Source organism: Megalops cyprinoides, chromosome 12 (assembly GCF_013368585.1).
Source record: "Megalops cyprinoides isolate fMegCyp1 chromosome 12, fMegCyp1.pri, whole genome shotgun sequence".
In the NCBI taxonomy this organism is placed as follows: domain Eukaryota; kingdom Metazoa; phylum Chordata; class Actinopteri; order Elopiformes; family Megalopidae; genus Megalops; species Megalops cyprinoides.
In genome coordinates this window covers 17,482,215-17,497,748 of record NC_050594.1, presented here as the reverse complement: position 1 = coordinate 17,497,748, position 15,534 = coordinate 17,482,215, and the positions used below count along the sequence as shown (strand labels likewise).

Sequence of the window (15,534 nt, the reverse complement as noted above, 5' to 3'; positions counted from 1 at the left end):
TCTGGTCTTCATTTAAGAAGAGTTTAACACAGTGTAAGAGTGCTTCCTAACGTTTTAGGGATTCCAGTTTTGTAGACTCCTCACTCTACAGCTGGAAGTATCAAAGGTGTGGTAAAGGAAAGTCGCAGAGAATGCATGGAATTATGGGCCACAGCAAAAATGCACCACAAAACAGAACTATAACTTTTCTGTGCTGTCTGTACCTTTTGCTGTTTAAATTGAATTTTTTTTTATTATTACCACAAGTCCAGCAGTTATTACATAAAATTATTTAACAAATGTGCATTATGTACTTTAGTTGAAAGGTATTGTTGATAATCCAGTTCTGCTAAGAATGGCTGTCTTACTTTGTGAATATGAAACAAAGTAGGCCTACTCTATACACCAGACCAGATGGAATGTATTGTTTTTCAGTGTCAAAGCACAATATGTCCTGGCTTATTCTGCTTCATGGCTGTAATGTAAGACACATCTTCCAAAATACATCAAAGTATTAGTGCAAAGTGAAAGCTGGTGGTTTCACAGTAGTCTTTCCCAGTGTGAAGTGGGGTGGGCTCACAGTGTCCTCATGGGCTCAAGTAGGCCCCTGGGCCTTTTTTTTTGACCTGCAGTTTAGAGAGGGGAAGGGCTTTCAGTGATTCATCATGAAGAAACAGAAGGTTCAGTACGTGATATCACTGTAGCAGGATGGAGATGATGTAAAATAGAAAATGGAGGAAAGGAGCTCTACATTTTAGTCCTTATCATCAAGCCTGGCTCACAGTCTCATAACACCATTATCTTGACGATAGACTGGCAGTCATGTGACATCTTACATGTCCACTATGCTTTGTACTGGTGAGCAGTGCTTTTATTTTCCGCCACACCTATTAATCTATAGGGTGTAACTGACAGGATGCAAGCATAATGTCGCTTCTACACAACCCGAGGAAAGGCAGCGGTGTCCGCCCTTGTTGTGGCTGCGTAGAGGTGCACTGCTGTCAGTCAGGGCCCGAGGGTTACTTCGAGGCAGCGCTCCCTGCGCTGGCAGTTGCAGGCTTGGTCCCATGTCTTGATTCCTCATCACGGCCCTCCCACTCTACGCTTGGGTGCCAGGGAGGGGGGCGGGCTCATTAACGCTGGCTCATCCCTCCGTCGTCCTGATGGATTTACCTCTCGGGCTCCTGATTCCACTTTTATTGTTTCCCCGCTGCCCAGTTTATCTCCTCCCCGCGTCCCTGCAGCCCTTAAAGTTCAGCCCGCGGGGACATTAATACGTCCACTGTGATCACAGGGCCCGAAGCCAAGCTGCTTATTTTCCTGTTTATTTACTTGTTTATGCATTGATTGTACCCAAGCGCAAAACGATAGCCAGAAGGCGTTTTCCCCCATAATCCACCAGTGCTCATTTCCTGTCACAGCGTTCGTGCTTCACCTTTTTCTTTTTAAAATGTGCTCTTAGAAACATCTGGATTTGAAAATAGCAAATCTCAACAACAGGAGAGAGATCAGTTGTTTTCAAATGGGCACAGTTAAATGGTTCACAGATTCTGTTGATAAGGATGATGGTTGATGGATGGGAGGGGTTTCAGAGCCCTGGAAGAGAGCACAGAGATCGTTCTTTCTGTGAAGTCTGCATATGTCCATACAATGACATTTTAGTAGAAAACAGAAGCTTTTCCTGTGGTGGCTGCACTGCCTCAGTGTTGCATTCACCTCCCATCAGTTTCTGTGGCTGTCAGAAGTTGAAAGAATAGAGATCAGAATATTATTGTGTGACGCTTGATCAACAGACAAGCTCTGCTTCTTCATGTCTTAAACAGTGAACCCGTGGCACTCCTTAAGTAAATAGTTTTTCTTTGGCTTGACTTAAGTTGAAACATCACTCCAGTGTGGCTCAGATATAACCCTTAATTACTTGAATATGCCAGTAATAACAGCAAGAAAATGACTTTAAAATTTATGGAGACGTCTGTGATGTTCTCACTGTGCACATGTGTGTGTACGTTTGTGTGTGTGTGTGTGTGTGTATGTGGGGATGTGAGTGTTTGTGTCTGTGTACATATACTGTTTGTATGTATGTGTATCTAAGTGAGCATGTGTGTATGTGTGTGTGTGCGTGTGTTGTGGTCTGTGTCCGTGTGTGTTTGTGTATATGTCCTGTGTGCATGTGTGTGTATGACTGAGTGAATCAGTGTGTGTTTGTGTGTCCATTTGTGTTTGTGCATATGATCTGTTTGTGCATGTCTGTGTGTGTGTGTGTGTGTGTGAGTGAGTGTGTACATGTGTCTGTGTGTGTTTATGTATATATACTGTGGGAGTTTTAGAGTGTGTCTCTGTGTTGCCCTAGCTTAGAGGAGCAAGTGCAGAAGTTTGTGGAAGACCCTGATCCCGAAGTCACTCTGGACCTGGGACCTGACATGCGAAAGATCCACCACTCCTTCTCCCTGCTCAAGGTAAATCCCTCCTTCCTCTGTTTTTTTCTGTTCATTTCTTTAATATGTTCTCTACTCTGTTCCCCTCCATTGTCACTTTTCCATCTAGTCCTCCCTCCTCGCCCCTAACCCTCACTGTTATCTTGGCGTCAGTCCTGTCATATTGCTGTCAGCAGAACAAAGGCATCTCTCATTGTGTGGTTTTAGCTGAATATACTGATAAATTCTTTAGATTTGAAAAAAAAATCATGAAACATAAACAATGAATGAAATTATTATGGTTTTGATTTGAATAGATTCTTTTGTTTGACAAGGTTTAGTTTTCCTTCAGGCAAGGCTGAGTTATCCAGCCTGACCACTCACACCAGGTTAAGAACTGGACTGACTGGCTTTCAAGAGCAGAGAGTGCCCCCTATCGACCACCATGAGGAACTGTGATTCCTTCATCTAATGAAGACAGTTGTAATTGCTGGGTCTGACTGAATGAAGCCATTGAGTCTGTGATGGTACTTTAACTAAAACTCAATGAGAGAGGAATCCTTAGTTACTCATTTGAGGTTTTCAGGCCGTTAGAAAATGATCAGGTGACAGTCCAACTCCAGCCATGTACGTCATTGTCATTTCCTGGTGTCAGGAGGACTTTGAAGCTGGACATTCTGATGAGTTTCTCCTGTGTTTATGGTTAACTGATGAGACGGACAAGATTATTAGTTTATAATTCTTTCAGTTTACAGACCAGATGGTCTAAGTGGGGATCTCCTGTAGTTTAAATAGTGCTTGAGATTTAGAGCCCAGATGGTTTAAAAAAATGTGTAAAGAGTACAAAAGCAGACTGATCATGTGATCCTGTCCTCAGTCAGCATGGCGTTTGTTTGAGGACTCTGAGTCCTTTTGGCTTCAGCATTTGAGGCTTGAAGTTGGCTGTTTGTCATGCGTGGTGTGCTTCGTTCCTTAGCTCGGAGCCCTGAGTGGGGGTCTTGTGTAATTGCAATGCCATGCCCGGCAAAGGTGTGGGTGGGGTGGGTGTTCGGGCGGAGCCCTGTTACAGGGGCGCTTGTTTATCTCTCTCTGTTTGTTGTAGTCCCGAGGGCCCTCCAGCCGTGAGTTTACATTCCTCTCCATCGCTCTGGCCACACTACACGGGTTTTATTCCCTCCATATCCTCCCGCTCCGTCTTGCTGCAGTCATGCAAATCTTTCCATTCATCCTCTGGCTCCACTTCCCCAGTATTTGGGTCCGCTGCCTAGCATTCAGCGAAGGTATGATCTCCCAGCATCCACGTGCTCCATGCATTTCTCCGGCCCTCACCACACCAACATTCTTGGGGTGGCTTCACCTCCTGTACAAGTACTGGCGCGTGGGGCTCCCTCATAACCTGCGGTCTGTGCCAGAGCTGTTATAATGCAACAGAGGCCCTGCATTTTCTCTTTATCTTCTCATATAGCAATTAAATGTATGTGCATGTGGGAGCAAGCGCAGAGCACCCTTCCAGGGTAAAATTAGAGCTCCGGGAGCAGATTTAGAAGTATGTGTTTTCATGGTTAACCATATGCATGTAATGTGTTGCACATAACTTTTTTGAAAAAGTATTGCATGTGCCAAGAACAGCTTACCTTAGTGTTTGCCATGTCCATCATAATACGTTGCTGTCACGTTAAAATATAGATGTGGCCAAAAATAAGGCTTCGTGGCCTTCACCATCTGGACTCTGTTTAAGGAACTGTAGAACAGGGCCCCTAAGATAGAATGGTCGTGATGGTAGAAACAAATCACCAAGAACAGCATGCAGTAGCAAACAGGTTTGCATTCACTGGCTTTACCAGCCCAGCAGGAGAAGTTGGAAGAGCTCACGCAGTAAAATAATCCCACACTGCCCCGCCACCCCAGACACACAGTGTCAGTTCCACTTCTGTCCACAGTGGATTTGGCAGTGGTGTGTGTGTCCTGTGAGCAAAATGCAGCCAAGCTCTGAGTCCTTCACAAGGGCTGTCTTGTTGACCAACATTTAACAGTATTGGTGTTGATTTTCATATTTGAACAGTTTATTTATATAGTCCAGTAAACAATATTCTCTGCAATCCCCTCACTTTGAACCTGTGTGTTCTGTCATCTTAGTTTTTTGGCCTCTACACTAATGCTTTTTTGTTTCCCATAACCCCTCAGTTAACTGACTAAAGTGGATGAGGCTAGAATGCTGTGGGACTATGGGACTAATCTTGATGCTGGCCATGTCTTCAAATAAGAATCTTGTGCCCAGTGTTATCTGAGATAAAGACATTTTGGTTGATGTTTTGAATTAGAATATTGCTGGAATGCCTCATCAGATGATTAGCTCCTTCTAATCCTTGGGATTAGCTCCCTCAATTTGGGTGACAGCATTGCCTTCATCATCAGGAAAACAGAGAAACGCAGGTCCCCCTTGCATGAGCTGAAGACATTTAAAGTGAATAAAAATGTGATGATTCAGTTCTCTCGTTGAGTGCATCCTCATAAACTGCTCCACTGGCCATGTAAGGAACAGCCTGGAGAAAATGCTTAAAAACTGCTATTAACATAATCGCCTGCAAATTGCCAACAGTCTCAGAACTCTGCTGTTTGTTAGCTGCATTACTGGTGTGTGGAGACAGATAATTGCTGGCCAGATGCACCCGTTAATGTACCTCTTTGGGCCTCTCCCCTCCCGGAAGCCATACAGGTCAATCAAGGCCAGGACAGTTTTTAGAACACTGCAGGTTTTTTTAGGATGCTGTCCAGAAACCTTCAGATCAGTGAGCGGCTTTACTATGCTACTGTGGTTGTTTATTCATACAGCTTCTTGCCCAGTGTGGCAGAATGTCAGACGTAATTTATGTCTGTCTTATGCACACATCAGAATCTGCACGTAGACAAATACTGTATTATTACATTGCACAACCCATGTACATTTGCAGTACATTTATATTTACACCCATGTACACATGTTAGGGCTGTTTACTATGTGTATATGCATGTATATTTATTTACACAAATGTGCCTTCCTGTTAATGTCTATTTATTCATTTTCTTCAGTGATGGGGGAGTATTATAGAGTACACAGTAGTGGAGTGAAGTGGAAGGATTTTACATTTAGGCCCCAACTTTCTCCCCCTGCAGGGGATGGTGCGGGACAAGCTTTCCGGTGGGGGTGGGGACGGTGAGCCGCCTACACCCTCTGACATCCCCAGCAAGCCGGGCAGCCCCCAGCCAGAGGAGGTGAAGAAGCTGAGAGATATTCTGCAGCAGCGGGACAATGAGATCAGTATCCTTCACACAGCACACATTTTTTATTCTAATTTTTTTTTCATGTGATTCCTCTAATTTGTTTTGAAATCTATTTATTATAAGTTACTATTATGTTGAGATGCTTCCTCTCTCAGAGGCTGTGTCTTACTTCCAGCAGATCTAGCAGTCCCTTACCTAGTGAACTGCCCAACAAGTGTACATGCAAGTTTAACAGCATGCAACACTACATACAACAGACTCTGTCTAACCACAACACACTTTGTTCTTAAACTTGAGTATAGAATTAATGTCACATTTGAAGTATAATGTGTGGTAGTCATTGAAATTACTGAAAAAAATCCAAAAAACATAACATTTGTGTACGTTATTTACTCAAAGTTAAGGACAAAGCAGATACAGCTTTGATGTTTTCTTACCTATGGAGGAATAGAGTAAGTAGGAGTCATCAGGGTGCATTGTGTTAGTGCAAAAGCGCACAAGATCTTATGCGTATAAGTGACGGTTTACACTAAGAAACACTGAGCAAGATTCTGCTGCCTATGCCTTCTACATCTGGCAGAAGAGCCCAAGCCAGAGACTGTGTTCTTAGAAAAAGGGGGTGAACTGGGGAAAGTGAAGACAGGAATGTTTGCGTATGGCTTTTTTTACTGGGAGGTCTGGCTTGATGAACACTGTCAATTCTGTGATTGAAGCTGAGATATGCACAGGACTGGGTCCAGACTCATGGCATTAAGCATTAGGCTAAATCATCCCCAAATCCTCACGTTTATTGCTTTTCATTTTACAAGTGGTTCCATTTTTTTCCCTAATTTGTGTTATGGTTTTCTGAGGGAATGGACTATGCACACAGTTTGACATGTCTGCTTTGCTATTACTTGATTATTCATGCCCATTGATTTATTGCCAAAATACACCGGAATCATCTCTTTGACATTTCACGCAAGAAAATGTGGAATAACAGAAGGTAATTTCAGAAAAAAAAAAAATAAATAACAAAAAATCCCACACAGCTGTAATACAGTTCCAGACCTGCGTCTTCAAAATAATATATACAGAGCAAGCATGGCACTTTTTAAAAATCCTATCAAGAGAAGTTATTTTAGTTCATTACTTTCTTTCTTCATTGATTTTAAACAAGGCATTGTGATGAAAGAGGACCACATTGCCAATTAAAATTTACAGAGGATAGTTTGTGAGTGAATGAATCCCATAGATAGTGTTTGGTTGGATTGTTTTGGTTGGCTTGGTTGCACCATGACCATTTGGCTTTGTGTGTGTATGTGTGTGTGTGTGTGTGTGTGTGTTTTCGGGCTGCAGATACGCAATAGAATTTTAGGAGGAAAAGGAACCAAGGAACTAGAGAACTAATTAGCTAAAGTAATTGGCACAATTCTTTTCAAGAGAAATCAAGCATTTGGTCATTGACCTTGTGTGTACTCAAGTACATATAAGAAAATAGTTTCCTTTCGTCTTCACTCTTTCGGTTTCCTCCTACAATGCCTTTTGCTGGTAGGTGTATTAGTCCATTTCCAGCTCCAAAATGTGTGTGAATTGATAATGATAAGGTACAGCCCTGATCATTGTTTTTCAGTGAATAGGCCTTTAAATTTGCAGAGCTCTTTAGAGCACCAGAAGGTTGTTCTCACTTGAGCTCTGGCCTCTTGCCGAGTCATGCTTTGGGTTGAGTGCCTGTGTGGGGAATTTCCACCAGACCGCTTGGGAAGAGAACCAAACCCAGATTGTGAGAGGGACAGGTGGGATACAGGGACAGATTATCACACAGCACATAGCTTCCAAGCTCAGGGGAAGAACTTCAGTGCAGTTGGGAGAACTTCAACACATTTCTCACATTTCTGGTCGTCCTGTGGATGGACTGCCCAGGAATTCATAGCTTATGCCCTCATAGGTGTCTGGTAGCACGTTGCAAAGTGGGGAAATATAGAGGTCAAACCAGGTGGAAGTGGGTGCCCTCGAATGGTGTTTTCATTTGTTTATCTGCCAAACACATTCTGATTTCATTTTTTTCCATGGCTAGTTCACCGTGATGACACAGCAGGACACAGCATTGGGGTCTGACAGAATTTCCTTTTTTTCTCTTCTACCAGCATGTGACAGACGTGTGGAGGGGAGTGCTGAGGCGTGCTTACTTCACTGGACCCCTCTCCTCTTGGTTGGTGGTCCATCTGTAAAACTGAGGGCGCTAACATAGCACCAGTGCCGCCCACTCAACCTTATTGAGGTGACGTTTTCAGCAGCACCTCCCCGTTTCCTCTGCTGTCACTCACAGTGACAGCCATCAATGCAGCCTTGTTAACTGTGCAATACAGGATATGTCATGTGATGCAGCCCTGCCGCTATTTATTATTCCTACAGCTTTTTATTACGACCCCCCCCTTGCCAGTCTTTTCATGAGGAGTCGTTTCTACTGCCACCAGGCTGATATTCAAAGATTACTGCAGTAATGAGAGATTGTGGCTTCTATAGAAGCTGGTGCTGTAAACTCGGCCTGCCCTACCTCAGCACAGTGCGGGAGAAGTTTCTGCAGGCATGCTGCACACCTGGAACCTGTTACAGTCTGTCTTCCTCAGACAGCAAGGAAAGAACAGAAGAAAAAGTTACAGAAATAAGGTGATAGGCATAGAGAGTGAAGAATTCAGAAAGACAAAACAACAAGAGGGAGAGGGAGGAAGAAAGAGAAAGAAATGAAATGGTCAGGCTGCAGTTGTTTAAGTTGCAGACAAGCACATGTGCAGAAGAATGCCAGTAATGCAAGTAAGATGCAGATGCTGGTAATAATTAATCATGTGTACAGTCTGATGCGCCACATATGTGATCTGTAATTAGGTGTTTATGTAAGTGATGAGATGGTGAGATTTAGGGAGCACTCCATGTAATAAACCAATATTAGATGGCATGTAAACATGATGAAGCGAAGATTCCCTCTATCCCAATAATGAACCCAAATTTATTGCTGCAGCTTAGATTCCCATCCCAGCTCATATCCCCCTGGGCTTGGAGCCCAGTGTAGGATATAGTGTTCTCTCATGGAGCAGCAACCCACCTGGGCCTGCAAAGCCGGAAAAAAAGCTCTTCTGCCCTTTCCCTCCCCTGTCTGGCACCATGTGTCCTCTCTTTACTCTAAAAGTGTGTCAAACCGTAAGCACGACACTCTGTTTTACAGCTTTGACCGTTTCTTGAAGAGGCAGGGAGCAGCTGGGCTGAGACGCAGCAGCTGGGCTGGGGTCAGCGGTCAACCAGTAAAATACGCAAACATTGTAGCTTCACTTAACTGGATTACTCCAGGAATGAGATAAGCAATGAGATAATTGAATACGTGATCTGACAAACTCCTGTAACAATAACTCATCATATTTTTTTTTTCTTGTAAACTTTTACCATTTTGATTCCCTCCAAATATTTACAGCTTTTTGGAGCTAATAACGAAGGCGCCCACTTGTTAAGTGAGTTGTCGTTTGTTTGTCTGTCCCATTGCATAATAACTGTAATAGGACGTGGCGTTCCTAATGTTTGTGTTATTATTGTGATACTGTTGTGGAATTTCTTGAGATGGGCTGCTAATGATGATCAGCACGGCTCTGAAGCATTTTCTTCATCTCCCCAGCTCCCAGGGAGTGGTAAACATGTTCACAAGTTCTCCAAGACATGATGTCAGTGCAATGGCTCTCCCCATGCTGAATCCACAGAATCTCCCGCTTGTCTGTGCAATTAAAAGACAATCCATCCTGTCTCACTGGCCCCATGATTCCTCCATTGCCCTGCCCCACCTCACTACCCCTGCAATGCTTTGCAGGGAATGGTCCAAGGATGGGTGGTTGAGTCTTCAGTTGTAAAAGGCCTTGCTTGCTTTGTACTCTTTCCTCAAGTTAAAAAAAAAAAAAAAAAAAACTTTAGGAACCCTTTGACTATGGACTGTGCTTTTTTAAGATATTGTTTGACCTTTTGTGTTGAGGAATTTTCAATGAGAGCTGTTGCTGCCCTGTGGCTCTGGCATGCAATGCTTGTGACGTGGGCTCATATTTTTCCTGGGATTCACGTAAATCTCGTGGTTCCAAAGGGAGTGTACATGTCCTGATCTGCCATGTTCTCCCCATTGCAGCCTGATATCTTAAGGAAATCTGCTGTCCACTGTGCCTTTTGGAACACAGTCTCAAGGGGTTGTTTAGGTTGTCTGACAATTTGGTGTTTGGCCATGTGTTTTTGACATATGCGTGACCTATGTGACCCGACCCTGTGACCTCTGATCAGAAGCAGAACAGTGGCATTTCATTGGCCTCATAAAAGAAGCGCATGTGTCATTTTGTACCCTGAGCCTGCAGTGAAATGATATGGGCAGCCAGTGGGAGTCACTAGTGAGCAATGAGCCAATCGGCCATCAGTGTGAGGGCCATGTCACTTCGTAGGGACTTTGAAAAGTGACAGTCTTGTGCCATGGCTTGTGTTGAACTTTGAAAAGGCACAGCTCTGGAAAACAGCAACAAAAAAATGGAAAAAGAGGGTGAAAGTAGTTTGCAGTTGAAGTTGCAGTTTAGGTTTCTCACTGAGGTCATTTTGTGAGCCAAGTATGAGACGAGGAAGAGAGAGGAGAGTTTTCTAATAAAGGTCCGCCCTCTGGAACTCGCCCCGGGTATTGGGGTCATGTTTATTGAAATGTGGTCATGCCCCGAGACTTCCAAACAGTAGGAGGGCGAAATAACCATGGCAAGAGACAAGGGGCAACCGTGCCAGGCCGTGTCAGTGAACGCATTCGCCACCAACCGCTAAGCTGGCATGAGCGTTGGCACGATTGCTGGCACTGCCTGGCTCAGTGTCTTTTGCGGTTTTTATAGATCACACTGTGAACACAATCCGACTGCTTCTACACAAATACCACTTAGTTAAGTACTTGTCATTTGAAACATTTTGATATTTTCAAGCACGGCGCTCCTGCTTTTTCCATCCACCACAAAAAAACCAGCTCTATTATGTCAGGACTGTTTGTGCTTTGCCAGTTTGTTTTGATTGAGTGCTTTTTTCCACTGTAGATATATGGTATCTTTGAGCATGTTTGCACAAAAGTCTCAGTTGCCTCATTTTGAAATATTGCTCACCTGTGTCTCATATGAGGCTTGGACCTTGTCAGATCAGTGTCTCTTCATGGCTCTTTGCTCTATGGTCTGTATCAAGCGTGCTTTGGAGGTGGAGCTCTCTAATTACCCACAGTCAAGTGGTAGATCATCTGCTTATGCTCAGGTCTATCCATCATCAAAGACAAATGCATCAGACAGTAACATATCTCTCTCTGGTCCAGTTTCTCTCCATCTCTTTATCTTTCTCTTCCTATGTGTTTCTCATTCACATGCAGATGCATGCACGGACATGGGGCCTGCTTCACATATCTTTCTCTATTCAAGTCTTTCTCCATGTCTGTTTTTCTCAGTCCTTCCCTGTTTCTGTTTCTCATTCACACACACGCACACATACACAGGCAAGCAATAATTCACATAGCTTTTTCTGTTCCAGTCTCTCTCTTTCTGTGTCTCTCTCTCTCTTTCTCTCTCACACACACACACACACACACACACGTCCATATGAAATGCAGGTGTGCAGTCACACAGTCATAGCCACATGCAAGGTAAAGCACCCTGACACTAGTGTGTGACATCCCCTGCCCACACAAAATGTGGTGACAAGCTTCTCTTTAAATCTCACAATCTCCCTGTTTTGTTCTGTTTGTTATTAAGGGTTGAGGGTGGTTTATTTGATTACAGCCAACTAGTTTGTTTATGTGCTTGTGTGATTGTGTGCATTTGTGTTTGTGCGCATGTGCACATGTGTGTGGGTGTGTGTGCGTGAGTGTGTGGCAAGACAAGACATAGTGTCCCATCAGCAGTATGAATTTCTTTGTGGTGGTGGTTAGTCTTTTGTTTCTTATGAGAGGGGGGACCAAAGATCAAGTAGATCTATGGAAAGGTTTTGCACATTGTGGAGCTTTGGGGAAGTTATTCAAAACCTCACCATGATTTAAACTTTTAACTCTGTCATCAGGATAAATTTCAGCTTGCAGATGCATTCTTTCATGGCTTTTGTCTTTGCCAAGTGCAGTTGTATTTCCTTTGTTCCTGGCAACCTAACCTTCAGCGGAAGTATATCCCTGCTGTACATTACCAGTCTGACACATGTTTGAGGATGACTGTCCGTTTATGCGATCATGGGGTTTGGACACTGTAACATTGCAGAATCACTTGGGGGTGAATTTGTGTGCATATCTGAGTGAGCAGAGATGAAGTGGACCCCCTCCCAGAAGAGCGAGATGATAAATCCAAAGTTGGGGGGCACCAGGGGTCGCGGGTGCGAGATGGGGTCTGGGCAGTGTTTTAATCGGCCGGTGACATGTGCACGAGAAGGAGAAGATGTTCTGGAATCTTGGCACCGTGTCCCGCCTCCCAGGCTCCTCTCCGCTCCCCTGATTCATACCAGACCATGACATCTCATTATGCTTTATTGTCAGAGGTAGAGTACATGTCAGATTTCAAATAATATATTTTATGGTCATGTATGTTTTTTTAAAACTGAACTGAACTCTGGAATGTACCCATTACTTGTACTTTTATTTTTTTTAACTTGTACATACCAGGGAAACCACTGCTGTTTCTTATTTACTTTTCGCAGAGGAAGCTGAATATTTACTCCGTCTGTAACAGGCATCACACTGACAGATACAGAAACTTGTGTCGATGGCTCATTGCTGGTGGTTGAGAAGGGTGATGAAATGCATGGCTTTGGGGAAGCTGTTCATGGTGGGTTAAGGCACTGCTGGGTGGGAACAGCGTAAGAGTGATGTTTAGACCACAGGTTTGAGCGATTACTCCAGCCTTACTCCAGCCTCCAGCCTCCACCCTCTGCCTTTTCCCTTGACGGTATTTCCTCAGGTGTGCTGGTGAACATGCTGAAGAAGGAGAAGAAGAAGGCCCAGGATGCGGCCGCACAGCTGGCCGTTTTCATCAACGGCCAACCACAATCCTGGCATTCCCTGCAGTCGTCCACAGCAATGCCGGCTGAGTCCAGAATGAGCCAGGACAAAGAGGCCGTCCCCTGTGACAGCGGCACTTCAAACGCACTGCACAGGAGACAAGGTGTGGCACTGCGCAGGCACGCACACATGCATGAGACTTTCACTCACACATTTTACCTGTTTAGGCAGTTAGGCTGTGTCAGGAAGTAGCAGTGGAGACTGATAATTCAGTATGAGGTCCTGTGCAGTGGTTACTTCAATGCTTATTGATATCGATACCTCACTTTTCATCTGATCAGTATGACTCAATTGTAAAGAAGGCCCCCTCAAGCTTAGGTGCACCCTATAGAGACTATTTCATCCTGGGGTGGGTTGGAGGGGGCACAGAGGGGAGGAATTTACAGTGTTATCCATCTGGGAGGCCCAGGCTTATTGTTGAAGCCTCCTTCCAATGAACATAAGCACCAGAGCCAAAGAAGACAGAGGAGGATGTTGGCTGTTTCATGGTCTTCACCACATAGCTGCTCACTTCTCACAACAGTCATTCTTCTGTTTGCATGACCCGTGCGTCTCTGCTTTAGTCCTACTGAGGTATGAATGTGCTGTTAGACAGAAGCTGTTTAGTTAAATTGCTAAATAACCAGAAAAGAAAAATCCACATCCGTAGAACACTGGGCCGGTTCTACTTACAAATCACACGTTTGTCAAGCCGTCATGTCATCATGCGTAATTTAGTATGTGTAGCAGGGCTAATTTGGTTCTGTGAAAATATGGTAAGATATTGCTCTATGATGGTTCTGGTATTAAGGCTGCAAACCTCAAATCCAATTCATCAGCAAGTCTATTAATTGTTTAGTGTCAGGGCTTGGATTTGCATCGCATAATTGGGTCTCTTGGAAATGCCGCTGTTTGTTTTGTGGGCAACCAAAAGCACAGCAACCTCAGTGATGACATATAGAATATGGGTTTCCTTTCTGTCCTCTGAAAATAGGCTAACACATAATAAAGTGTGCTCATAAAGCATCTGCTCTTACTTATCATAAATTATTGAAATGCCAAAGACCTTAGTGTCGTTCCCATCTTGTTCTGCTCAGGGGAGGCATGCAGCGGGTCGAGCTGTACATGTCTGAGTCACAGCGTAGTCGGTTGGAACCAGTGATCTATTCTCTTGTGATGTCAGGGCCAGTTTTAGTGGTGCGCAGAGAGCCGTAATGGAGGGTCGGTGGAAGGTTTCACAGCCCCATGTCCCACCTCAGCACTCTAAGGTTTGTCTGTTTGTTCAGCAGCTCAGGCCACCAATCCAACTCATAAAAAGGGGGATTTGTGATTATGGCAAACCATTAAGCCAAATAAAAGTTTCACAGGTTTTTGGAAATGAACTGTATTACAATGTATTAGATGGAGGAGGGGGATGGTTGGATGAGAAGGGAATAAATCAGGGGGAGATATACAGCATAGCGAGGTGATCTTTCAGAACAGGAATGTCATGGCGCTACGCTATGGTCACGCTGATTTAATTTGTCCATTGGGGCAGTGTTTGGAAAGACTATGGGCAAACCAATTTCCCTTCATCAGGATTTACTATAGATTGGAACCCCAGCCTTGTGATGTCCCAGCAGAACTCCCAACGCTGCACTATTTTTAAACTGTATCATTGCATGGACCACATACAGCAGTTTCCTTTTGAATGGATGAATGCAGCTCAATTTTATTGACACTAAAATAAAAGTAATGTCAAATGGCAATTTACAGTAATTACTGACCATCACAGAGCCTGACTGGAGGAAAGTCTGATCATGTGATGAGTTGTGTGGTCTGAAGAAGTGACTCCTGGATGGGACACTAGCTGAACTTCATGTGACCTGAATCCACTAACTGACCACATCAGATGTAACCCTCCAACCACTAGGCCACTGAAGCAGCTCCCTATGCAGGATTAGGGACTTTTTCATATATCTTAAGCTGCACATGGAAGACATCCTTAAACCTCATGTATGCTTACCAATGTGAGTTAATTAGGCAGAAACCTATTTTGATAAGTGTAAGTAACTATTGGATCGCTCTCGGGGGCAGGGTATGTTTCAGAGTCAACACAGACGGCCATTCAGAAGCTGATGCCATTAACGCTAATGTCCACGAAGCGGGTGCCCACACTGATATTTTCACAGCACACTTTAGCACTGGAAAAGAATGTAATGAGTCCAAAGGATCCAGTCACAGTCCAGTAAAAAAGGGGATACCGGCGCACCGACATTGCTTTTGTTGGACCTGGTGGTTTAAACACGGCCTAACAAAAACAAGACGTTAAAGAAGCAGCCGAAAGCTGAGCCCTCGCCCTCGGAGGCAGAGGTCCCTGATGGCGGCCGGTGTTTGTTTGGTTTTCCCCATTTCATTTTGGTTTTGTAGAGACTTTGCCTGATGATAAACCTGAGCTCTGATAATAACAGTGATTGTGGCTCTGGTGAACAAAGTGAGCCAGTAACTCATCAAACTGAGTCAGCGGTTCGCTCTCTATGACCACAGTTCTGTCATTGGGCTCCATTAGACATTTTTGGGTAATGATGCCCCAGTCGGTAATGGGACCAGTGAGAGTAATTGCAAACAGGGTTTAGAAAGAAGAGACCATTAAAAAAAAAAAGCCTGTGTTTCAATGCCGTCCAGTTCTTGTTAGGAGGGAATCAATCAAGCAGCGGAATGGGGGAATGCTCCTCGAGCGACTGTTTAGAAAATGTTGATAAATGACGCGCACGTGTCATGCACGTCCCCGTGGGTTTTCCGAAAGGCATTCTGGAGACCAAAACGATCCCAACCGACTCGGAGATGGGATACCAAAGCCAAGAGCTTGTG

The 15,534-nt window shown here is 44.2% G+C and overlaps 1 protein-coding gene across 1 annotated transcript in view; it reads left to right on the top strand.

Moving 5' to 3' along the window:
* Nucleotides 1-15,534, top strand: part of kif6 (kinesin family member 6) — an 80,892-nt gene that overhangs the window by 29,640 nt on the left and 35,718 nt on the right. The window contains exons 11-13 of the mRNA XM_036542260.1: nt 2,330-2,435; nt 5,547-5,691; nt 12,605-12,808. Coding sequence (XP_036398153.1) covers nt 2,330-2,435; nt 5,547-5,691; nt 12,605-12,808 — 455 coding nt within the window. The remainder of the gene's footprint in view (nt 1-2,329; nt 2,436-5,546; nt 5,692-12,604; nt 12,809-15,534) is intronic.